The sequence below is a fragment of the Erythrolamprus reginae genome, chromosome 11, assembly GCF_031021105.1.
Source record: "Erythrolamprus reginae isolate rEryReg1 chromosome 11, rEryReg1.hap1, whole genome shotgun sequence".
Lineage (NCBI taxonomy): Eukaryota > Metazoa > Chordata > Lepidosauria > Squamata > Dipsadidae > Erythrolamprus > Erythrolamprus reginae.
In genome coordinates this window covers 29,013,565-29,025,628 of record NC_091960.1, presented here as the reverse complement: position 1 = coordinate 29,025,628, position 12,064 = coordinate 29,013,565, and the positions used below count along the sequence as shown (strand labels likewise).

Here is a 12,064-nt window from a genome sequence, read left to right as displayed (position 1 = left end):
GAGAGAGAGAGAGTGTGTGTTTGTGAGAATAAACATCAATTACAATTTGTAATAAATAACAGTTCTCAATTCTCAATTCAAGTAACTTAATTCATAATTGTTATTTTAGAGGATTTTCTCAGTTCTGCTGCCCAGAAATTATACCCCATTCATGAATTACAGAGATAAATACTGTCATTAGGCAGTAAAATTATTCCTAAATATTTCTCAGTTAATAAATGTTTTGTTGTTTATAAATCATATTTCTAAAAACATTAATATTAAATTAAATTAAGCATATAACACAGCAACACAGTGTACTGTAGGAATTGTAACAGAATTTAAATTTTATTGTTTAGGACTATAGCAAGGATTAGGGTTAGGGTTTGTACTTTTATTTGTACCTTTGTACTAGGAATAATTATTTAAGTTTATAACATTAAGTATCTTTTCAAGGATAGTGTTATAAAACTGAGGATCACCATTGCAAGATATTTCAAGAAATAGAATTGAGCCAAGTGATTGTTCATTGTTATACAACAGGTGAGTTACGTAAAATTGTGCTGTAGAACACACTGGTTCTCAACTAGGATTCTTAAAGGAAGCTAAGGATATCAGATTGCAAATATTATATTGCTGATGTGAGAAAAGGCACAAGGTATGTTCCATATCTGTCTCCAGACCCTGATGGGGGACATAGGAGAAAAAATGTTTGAGAAACATTATTTTAGAGGATGGGGATCACTAAAATGATGATGATCAATGTTGGGGTAGTGAAAGTATTGAGATCACGGTAGCTACCCTGTTTCCCCGATAGTAAGACACCCCCAATTGTAAGACGTATCGGGGGTTTCAGGGGGGTCGGCTAATATGAGCCGTACCCCAAAAGTAAGACATATGTCTTACTTTCGGGGAAACACGGGGGTATTGCCGCCTCCCTCTCATCTAGCTGCGCGCCGCCTCCTGCCCACGTCCGCACCGTCCCCCTCTCCATATGTCGCCGCGTCTGCCACCTCCCTCTGATCTTAATGAGCGCCGCCTCCTGCCCACTTCCGCGCCCCCCCTCCATACGTCACCGTGTCTAAATGTTAATTTTATGGTTAAAACAAAAAATTCGACAATTTTTTTCCAATATAAGACATACCCTGAAAGTAAGACATAGTGGGGCTTTTGGGGATAAAAAGAAAGTAAGACACTGTCTTACTTTCGGGGAAACATGGTATCTAAAGCATGGCAAATAAAATTTTATTTTCTATTCACTCAACATTTATCTTGCTTGCAAGCAGGATTTCCATCTTCATGGTCAAGAATGTGAGTGAAGGGTTTGTTTTAGTCATATATCATATTATTTTACTCAGAAACTGATCAGACTAGTGTGTAAACAAATAAGGAAACAGATGGAAACAATTTCCTTTCTTTCATCAGTAAATTCTTTCACAGACCTTTCCCATTCCAATGGGTTGCCTAGAGCAGCAAGAACCGGACATTTCAGTTTTAACTCGGTTCATCTGTATAATTGCATATTTTCTTGATCCCTTTTATATAGCATCAATCAAATTCTTAAAATGAAGTATCCAGAAACATCTATGATCTGGACCATTTTTATAAGGGAAAATGTTATTGCAGTAGAAATAAGCTATTTTTATTATTAAATGTGTGATTTGTGAAGAGAGTTAGAAGATAAAATCCCCCCCTTCCACCCCCTCCTATGAAAAAGCTTGAGACAACCAGAAAAGGAGATTTGCTACAAAGGCACTACCAATTAAAACCAAAATACTGAGCACAAACCAGGCATTCAGTTGCAGGTCTTAGAGTAAAAAATAGCACTTGAAACCTGCGAGCAGTTAGAACTGCCAGAACCTGATATGAGTTACTCCAATCTATAATACAGCCCTCAACTTAGAACAGTTCATTTAGTAACTGTTCAAATGCACTGAAAAAAGTGACTTATGATTGTTTTTCACACTTACAAGCATTGCATCATCCCAATATTCATGTGATCAAAATCTGGCTGCTTGACAACTGGTTCATATTTATGATGGTCATGTGATCACATTTTGCGCACGTCTGACAAGCAAAGTCAACGGGGAAGCCAGATTCACTTAACAATTGTGTTACTACTCTAACTAATGTAGTGATTCACTTAACAACTGTCAGAAGAAAAGTTGCAAAAGGGGACTAAATTAAGTCTACGGAGAGGGGCGGCATACAAATCCAATAAATAATAATAATAATAATAATAATAATAATAATAATTATTATTATTATTATTATTATTATTATTAACAACAAATGTCTTGCTTACCAAAGGACATGTTGGGTTCAATCATAGTCATAATATTCACCACTAGTTTTAATATAGGTTTGCCTGATTAGCTGAAGCAAAAATGGTTCCTAATTTCTCTAAAATGGTATTTATCTCTCCTATCTGTTCTGCCCATCAATCCCTTGGAGAAATCAGAAATCATAGTACACTCCTTGGTTTGATTTATGAAAACCAGTCTTAATCTACACTGCTCAAAAAAATAAAGGGAACACTTAAACAACACAATATAACTTCAAGTAAATCAAACTTCTGTGAAATTAAACTGTCCACTTAGGAAGCAACACTGATTGACAATCAATTTCACATGCTGTTGTGCACTTTCAACTTTGTACAGAACAAAGTATTCAATGAGAATATTTCATTCATTCAGATCTAGGATGTGTTATTTGAGTGTTCCCTTTATTTTTTGAGCAGTATATTTTCTCCCCAGTCAAAACTATTTTAAAAATTCCAGCAAAATGATTTTCTCTATTTCTATAAAGAGGATGCACCTTGTCCTAGTTGGGGCATCTCCTAGTTGGGACATCAGAAATGGTGTGGATAATGCTTTGTCTTTGAAATATATCCCAACTGTTCTTGTGTGAGAATTGCACTTCCTTCCCCACTATACAAAGGATCACCAAAGCAGTGAGAGAAAATAGCAACAGGAAAACAAGTTGGATAATCTCTGGTAGGTCAATACAATAGAGCAAACACCCATATAGATTCAGAGCTAGTGACAGAAATAGTTTATTTGGTGAATTAAATATGCAAACTATTTTTTTTGCCATTTTTCTATAGCTATACAAACTTTCTGTTGCTCCTAAATGGCTTTGGGGTTGAAAGCTATACCAATATTATTCAAGACAGCAAAATAATCAGAATAAAAGGGTGTTTTACTCAGCTTTGATTTAGATACAGTTGTATCTTGGTAATCATCGTTAATTAGTTCAGGGAAGTGCAATGAGTGTCAAAAATGATGATTATCAAACACTTTTTTCTCATAAGGAATAATGTAGTGAGTCACAAGGCAGCCAAACTAACAAGTTCTAGCTTGTGTTTTGAGTACCAAACTATGAGTATTAGGACAAAATTTTTGCATCAAAAAGTATTGAGACCCAATTTGATGAGTTTCAAAACAGTTGAGTACTAAAGTACCACTGTACTGATAAAGTCACAGGCAGAGTTAACACATATTAGATAGAAAGATTACTTTATATAAGAGTTTATTTTCTAGAAACTGTATGTTTTAGCTCTCAAATTACAGTATTTAATTACTGGTAAAATTCAATTCTCTTTCTCTTAATTTCTCAGCATTATCTTTTGGATGAACAGTGTTCCCTATCATTCGTCATATTATCAGTCATTCAATGCACATTCTAACGTATCCGGGAAAAATGCAGTGTAAATATGGCTTTTGGAAAATAGAAAAGGAAAACTGGATAAAACAGACATGTTTATCCCACAATATGGAGTCAGAAAAAACTAGTAGTTGGTGAAGAGTAGAAGTGATTGCGGTAATAAATGTTAGGAATAAGCTAAAGCTACTATTTTTCTGTCTTAGCAACCATAGAATTTTAATAGGTTGTTTCTGCAGTCCTTCTGCAGTGAAACAGCAGTGACTTTGATCAGCAAGCTATGCTTCACATTTCTCTTGTTGAATCAGTTTCTACTGTCAAATTCAAGCTCACATACTGACATTTAGACTTATTTTATTAATCGTGTTAGGTACTTAATTTTTTTTTTGTTAATTATACTCATGCAACACCAATATTTTTTAAAATAACAGTGTGGAACAGGAATTTGACATCTACAGAATCTCCTGCAATCTAAAATTATCTCTTGCAATGGAGAGATTGCTTTCCCAAATGTTTCTGTTGCAAGGAAGTTTTATTTTTTCAAATATTTATATATTTATTTTTCTCTCTCAAAATTGTTTTCCACTATAGAGCAAAATGTGACCCCTCACCTCAAACTAATGTGTTTATTACATCATTTTGGACATTTGTTGTATTAAGGCCATGTATTTAACACAACCATGATAATTAGCTGTACATATTAAAGATCTCCCTCCTTTCTTAGGCTCATTTTGTGAAGATTAGTATCTGTGGAATCCTTGCTATCTCTCTACTTGATGACATAATAATTATTTTAAATTTTCTTCAGTTCTCTCAATTTGAGGAGGAAGGGAAGAGGGAGGGAAGGAAGGGAGGGAGGGAGGGAGGAAGGAAGGAAGGGGAAAAGGAGGGAGGGAGGGAGGGAGGAGGGAAGGGGGAAGGGAAGGAGGGGAGAGGGAAGGAGGAAGGGGAAAGGGAAGGAAGGAGAGAAGGAGGAAGGGGAAAGGGAAGGAGGGAGGAAGAAAGAAGGAAGGAAGGAAGGAAGGAAGGAAGGAAAGAAAGAAAGAAAGAAAGAAAGAAAGAAAGAAAGAAAAGAAAGAAAGAGACACTGGCCCAAATTTACCCAGTTGAGTTGGGCAGGACCAGAACTCACCAGGTTTCTAGCATGATTCTACTATACCAAATTATCTCCGGAGAAAACATTACTATTACATATATATCACTGGTTTTAAAATATATACATATTATTTTCTTCTCCCTGGTTCTTCAGAATTACATTTCTTTTCCTACCATTGCTAGAGCTATAAGATGCTCAGTTTCAGATTAACAGCTTCTATAGCAGCAGTATAAAGTACAAGGAGGAAAAGTAGGAACAGAAAGGTTTTTATAATCCTTCAATCACTTTTGAAAATGCTCTCTCCTGGCAACATATCTAATTAACTGCGCAATACACTTTTTTCCCAGGCTCATTGGAGCAATGAATTGGAGAACTTTTCCTAGTACATAAAAATGGCACAATGTTGTGCTATAAGGCCACACTTTTAAGTTACCCTGAGAATCAAAACAGCAACCTTGCAAGACACTTAAAAAGACAACTGACTCTTACATAAGAAAGGCTGATTTCCACATTTTCACATTATAAAAGCTTTTGCTTCTGAAAGCCTTACATTCCTTCAAAGCCCAGCAATTGATGTGAAAGTGATAGAAATTTTCTATTAAAAAGGCACACATGAGTCTTTGCCAGACTCTCTTATGAACATGGGCTGGAATTGCAGCAAAATGTCATTATTAGAATATTAAGAGAAAAGTGACAATTCAGGATGGGTCTAAAAAAGGATGCATTATGCTTTAGTTGAACTCAGCTGAAATGTGTATTTACTGCTCAGGTCTGGATGGATTCAACACAAGGAAGATAGTGTTATCTTTCTATCATATCAAAATAACAAACGCTTGTGAGAAGCTAGATGTTTATAATTTAAAGGACATGTTGTTAAGGCATTGCTAAGACAGAAAAGTTGAACGACTCCTAGGTGACAGGATAGAAGGGACAACTAAGGCAAAGCAATGCCATGTAGCTATTTCCCATATAAAATGGGCCATTTCCACATTTCCTGGAATGTCCTTTGGCTCTGGTCTATATCCTGTTCCACAGGTTTAGCAGTTCTCCTCTCACAGCTGCTAGTGACCAAGGCTTGTAAATACTGCACCCAGCTATATAGGAAGATCAAATTTCGAGAATTACATTCTTTTTGCAATAACAATCAGTGCTTCTCAGTTATTTTCTGTTATGCTCCCCCCCCCCCAGGAAGAAGTAGATATTTTGCGCCCCCCAACTCTCCACTGCGACTGTAAATTCAAGTCAAATCCATCACACAGGTCTAGTACAAACATTATTTTAGACCTAATAATAGCAAGTATCCTCTTCACTAACACTTGGCTGATATCAAGTGCTAGCTACCATTTAATGTTAACATTTTGATCATTAGAAGTTGTTATTATTATTATTGTTATTATTATTATTATTATTATTATTATTATTGTTATTATTTATTAGATTTGTATGCCGCCCCTCTCCGTGGAGTTACTTTTGTCAAGCATCCATAAGCCTTACATTTTTCTAATTGTAAATGATACATAGAGCAGGGCAGGGCTTGGTAGAAGTGTATAAGCCCCTGAGCCCTGATTGTGAACCTAGGAGCAAATATTAACACAGCCCTCAAATATTTTATTGCCCTTTTAAAAATTAATTTAACGTGTACTGTAATGTAGTTTTAATGTTTGTAAGGAACCCAGAGTCATCTCTGATGGGTGGCACATACCGTATTTTTGGTGTATAAGATGCACCGGTATATTAGACGCACCGAAATTTTAGAGGTGGAAAACAAGGAAAAAAGTATTCTGAACCAAATGGTGTAGTATTATATTATGTAATAAAATACCAGTATAGCAGAATACTTTTTACAACCATGTATACTTTTTAAAACCATGTACTGTAGACTTTTTACAAACTTCGAACTTGACAGCTTGAAGACTTGTGGACTTCAACTCCCAGAATTCCTCCACCAGTCATGCTAGCTCAGAAATGGGAAATGAAGTCCAAAAACCTTAAACTTGCCATGTTTGAAGACCCTTGTACTCCTAACCCCTAACTCAAACAAGCAAACAAAACAAACAAATGAGGACAATTCATTTTGTTAGTTGTTCCTTTAGACACAAAAATGGCTAGTGATAGAATCATTTATAATTACAGTTCCCTGCTGAGGTTGCCTTAATACTACTACTATACCATGGACTGGTCAGGTGCTGCTGACCAGTCCAATCTCCCACCTTTGAGGGTGCCTTCGCCAAGCCCGCCACCCAATAACATGGCGCTGGTGCAGTTGACAGCTCTGCCCCTTCAGGACCTGATTCGGCGGCGGCCTGGGACGTGGAGGTGACATTCTTGGTGCTGCTGCTTCTCAAAGGGAAGCCGCCAGAGATGCCTCAGCAGTTTCCGCTGCTGCCACCACCTCCTGTCCCACCTTGGCAGCATTTGATGCATAAGACATACCCAATTTTGAAAGCACTTTTTAAAGGTTAAAAAGTGAATTTTATATGCTGTAAAATACGGTAATTGCAATCACTCACTCACACAGAGCCTTCTTTGGGACCTGAGCCCTTTATCAGCTGCCAAATGCAGGTGTCAGCCCGAAGTCTTCACCTGGAGTTAGAGAGTTCAGCCTGACACAACACAAGGGTGGATGGGAGGGGTAGTGAGTAGTCAGAGGGGAAAGTTACTAGACACAACCAAAGATTCCTTTCTCCAAGCCAAGGTCACCGTCTGTTCTGCCTCAACTGAAGAGGAGAGGAAGTTGATAAGCCCCTGCACACGGACTGGCTCTCGTGATGAACTTGTGGGTGTGGGGGATGTAAGATGAAACTTAACCTAGGTGGGATTCTGGGAACTATTCAGAATGGGAATGACAATGGCGTAGCCAATATGGTTCTGTTAATAAATCGAGCTCTGATTGAGAGAATTGGACTGGGACTTGATTTGTTTCTCAGGTGCTATTTGGAACGCTGACAGCAGGTCTCCTTGTGCTGGGAAAATCCAGGTCAGCTTTTCTGGGGAGCCAACTAGCACTGGGGACTTTCTGAACAGGAGAGGGGAGAAGGGGGGCACGGTGGCAAAAGTCAGAGCTTTGTCTTTGGGGACTTTCTATCCAAATCCCAAAATAGAGCCAAGAAAAGTCCAAAACCTCACCTCCTACAATAGAGAAAAAACAGACGGTTCTGGCTCCCACCTTCTTTACATTGCAGGCTCTGGACATTCAGTTCCAGCCATTAAAACATTTCCACGCTTCACGCACATTTCTCCCCCCTCTCTCACATGCAATTTCACTTCCACACATGCTTAGTACCAGGATTCAGCCTGAAGCACAGCTGAGGGCTCGTTTCAAGCCACAGAAGAGGGGAAGCCATCCAAATACGGAAAAATTCACCAAAAATTCACCAAAAAAGATGGTGGCACCCACAAACCATGCATCCCCCTGCATCGCCCCGAGCCCTCCCAGGGGGGCGTGCCCCACTATTTGAGAAACATTGCAATAGGTGAAGTTAAGCAGGATATGACTCTGATCATATTGGACTTCTCCGTAGTTGCAAATACCTCACTTTTTTTGTCATCTCCTGAGGGTAGGAAGAAGACAGCTGCTCCTCAAAAGGAGGTTTTAGTTAGGGATATCTTTGAATATTTTCCCCAATGGGCTGTTTCGATTTTATCTGTTGCTGGCTGCTACTGATCTGATGTTTTAATGCTATGATAGAAGCCAACTAGGATCATCCTGTGAATGAGGCCATACAAATTGACATAGAAGTAATTTTATTTCCCAATTCAGGAAACTTTTAGTGAAAGCTTTACTATAGAAGGGTTAATACCAATACAATGGAAGAGTACTGCACACGTAATTTACAATAAAAAGCTATATTTTGACACAATCTGTTTCAGTAATAATTATCTGCAACATTTGAAGCAATATGCCAAACAAATGGAAATATATTTATAGCTTTTAATAGTTGTTTGCTATTTTTGCTGTGTGAAGAGGATATGATAAGCAACAAGCTTTATTCTCAACTGCAGAGGAGAGTAGAGAGCATTCTGATGGCTGCAAATTAATTCACACTTTCTCTTTACCCTATAGTTGAAAATAAACCTGGCAAATGTGTAGCCAAGGGTCTTGGTTATGGTCAGCCTTAACTTTAGAGAGGAGTTGGGTCAAACCAGCACAACTTCTATACTTCAGGATTTATTTAAGAGATAGGTATGATTTATCCAGTTTTGTCAAGTTAAAAGAATACAGATGCTATTCTAAAAGTCTACTATTGAAAGCCAACAACCCCCTATATATAGATAGATCAAAAGAATATGGACTGATCATTTAAAGTCAAGTGCTAGTGGGATAACTGTCAAGGTAGAGAGACAACAAGAGATCAAAGTCATAGAAGTTCTGCACTGCCATTGGAATTAAGTGGCATTACTGCCATTCCAGACATTCACTTACCCCCAGGGAGCCACTCCCACCAAGGTCATGCTCTCTGTTCACGTGATCACTGTTGGAAGAAGATGGGCTTTGGGGTTTCAGTTCTTTTGAATCCTTATTTGACAGGAGGATTCTTTCTACTTTAGTATGGTTTCCTAAAAGGTTTGCTTCTGGTTTTGAAGACTGCGGTTCTGTAAGATCCTTGTGAGTAGGTATTCTATCCAAGGCTTCTGATGGAGCTGGATGGTTTATAGAGCTTCCAACACTGGAGTCCACGTCTCGCTTCAGATAATTTCTCCTGACATTTCCTAAATGCAATGCATGAGCAGGCAGCTCTTTGAAGGACCTCTGTATCCTTGATTTACTCTGACGTCTCTCCTTCCAGTTCAACCATTTGGGGAGATGGGCTTGCCTCTCTTTGGCAGGCTGGGAATCTACATCAAGGTCAGCTTTTGTTACAAAGACCATGATGGGGTCCACCATGTCAGTTCTGATCTCATGACACTTGTGAGGCTTGGTACAGTTCACCTGGATGCAGGTAGTCCCCAGGAGCCAAAATGCATCACAGGCAGAGGTTTGACAACAAGCAGCTTGACAAGAGTGGATTGAGTGCAATCCTTCTAGAAGCTGGAGTTGGACACTCTCTGATGGCCTCAAATCGCCCTCTTCCAAAGGCTTTCCAGACTGGCAAGCACTTCTGCTCCAGCTTCCATCTGTGCAAAGAGAAGTAAAATTACAACCATTTTAAAGAAGCAGTATAAACAAAGACAAAATGATCACCAGTGGTTGATTTTCTCACCTACACAGCAACAACAAAGGTAATAAATCATTCTGTTTCTCTTATCTTTATCTTACCTTTTAAATATATTTTGGGTCAACTCAAGGTGGAGAACATACCTGGTACACCTACCTCCTATTTTACCCAGAATAGCACCCTTTGAGTTGCATTGGGCTGAGAGGGAATGACTGGCCCAGCCACCCAATGGGTTTCATGCCTAAGGGAGACTTAGAACTCACACTTCCTCATTTGGAGTCCAGAAATTTAATCATTATATCAAATGTGCTCCCTTATATTCAAATGTTTATGTTAAAAATAAGGGAAAGAAAAAGGAAGCAACATACCAGCTGCTGAATGAAAATGACAAAATACTAAAAGATAACAAAGAAAAGGCGGAACTATTCTTGAACATACTATTATGAAGTCAGAACACCAACACCCACTAGCAAGTCTGCTGCCCCAAATCTGATATTTTCTGTTATGAAGTTGGGCAGCCTCATCTGTCAAAAATAAATAAATAAATAAATAATGTTGCCTAACAGTAATTGAATTTGTCCAATATAAAAAAGTGTTCCAGTAATCTACTGCCTTGCAACCCCACCTCGTGCTTGCTGTAAGTCAGGGAGGGCAAACTTGATTTCACTGAGGACTGCATCAGGGTTGTGTTTGACCTCGGGAGGGTATGTGTGTGTGGCCAGCTCAACATCACTGCTGTCAGTGGGCACCTGTGGTCATCAAAGTGATTTGCCAGAGAAAATGGGCTCCTAAGCTCCGCTTTTGGCTGCCACAGCCTCCTACATTCCCCTGCCAGCTCCATTTTCACAGGCAGAAGGTTGCAGGAGGCCTTGCACCATGGGCCGATCCTTCTCTGTCCCCAGGGTGGCCCCACAGGCCAGATCTAAGTACCCTGCAGGCCGCATCTGGCTCCCGGCCTTGAAACTGACAACCCTGCATGAAAATATTGTCAAATATATCACACTAATTATTGCAAATCTACTGAGGTATATAAGCTTATTTAGTACCCAAATGAAACTTGCAATAACAGCAATATATCCCTAGAATTATAATTAGTTCCTTCCTGAACAAAAAAAAAATGTCATTGCCACTGCCATTTTTAGATGAGGTGATAAATTCCATCTATTTAGTGACAAACAAAATACCTCTTCATTGATTGCGATTTTGTATTGGTGAAAAAAATATGCTTCTCTTTACATTAAAAAATGATGAGCTCACACATGCATATTTTACACTCAGTAACTACAGCCTATTTATTTGACAGAACATTGCTTTTTCTCACTGCACCACAATATTAAGAGGACTAGAATCCAATAATAAAAACTAAACATAACCCTCCTGCTCTTTAATATGAATCAATGGTGGCATGTCATTGTGATACATGATGTTAAATGATAAGTAGAAAGAAATGCAGCTTATCTAGGGAATTCTGACTAAACAGAAGGCTCCTTATCTTCATGCCATCCCAGGGTTGTTGTTATTGTTGTTGTTGTTTTGCAAGACCCAGATAATGATTAAAAGGTAATTTTACCCCGGGTCAGGAATACTAACCACTACCGTATTTTTCAGAGTACCAGATCCACCTTTATCCCCCCTAAAAGAGGCTGAAAATTTGGGTGTGTCTTATACTCTGAATCTAGCTTTTTCAAAGCTTTTTTTTCAAGCCCAAACAAGGTGCTAAATTTGCAGGCTTGTTTTCATTGCTGCTCCTTCCAAAAATGTTTTTTTCAGCCTTAAAGAGGTGCTAATGATCTTCCCCAGCTTGCAGGATGTTTTTAACTGCTACTCCTAAATTTTTCTCCAGCCCTATATCTTTGCAGGCTTGTGTTCATTGCTACTCCCTTCGAAGAAGGTTCCCCACCCCAACCCTAACCATGAAGCTGACCAGACACTAGCCAGATGAATACCTGGTAGGTGGATTTTTTCCTCTATTTTCCTCCACCAAAACTGAGGTGCAACTTATACACTGGTGTGTTTTACACTCCAAAAAATAGTATAATTCACCCATATTCAACTGCTTTTGGGATTCTGACTGCACTATTGTAATCTGCTAATCAGATAATGATTCAGCATCATAATAATACAACATTTTAATTAGTAATACGTAATTAACATGGCCTATATTTCTGAA

The 12,064-nt window shown here is 38.5% G+C and overlaps 1 protein-coding gene across 2 annotated transcripts in view; it reads right to left on the bottom strand.

Moving 5' to 3' along the window:
* The window catches only part of KIAA0319L (KIAA0319 like), a 71,744-nt gene that overhangs the window by 38,182 nt on the left and 21,498 nt on the right, over window positions 1–12,064 (bottom strand). For both annotated transcript variants that reach the window (XM_070764429.1, XM_070764431.1), the window contains one exon: window positions 9,162–9,853. In XM_070764429.1, coding sequence (XP_070620530.1) covers window positions 9,162–9,853 — 692 coding nt within the window. The remainder of the gene's footprint in view (window positions 1–9,161; window positions 9,854–12,064) is intronic.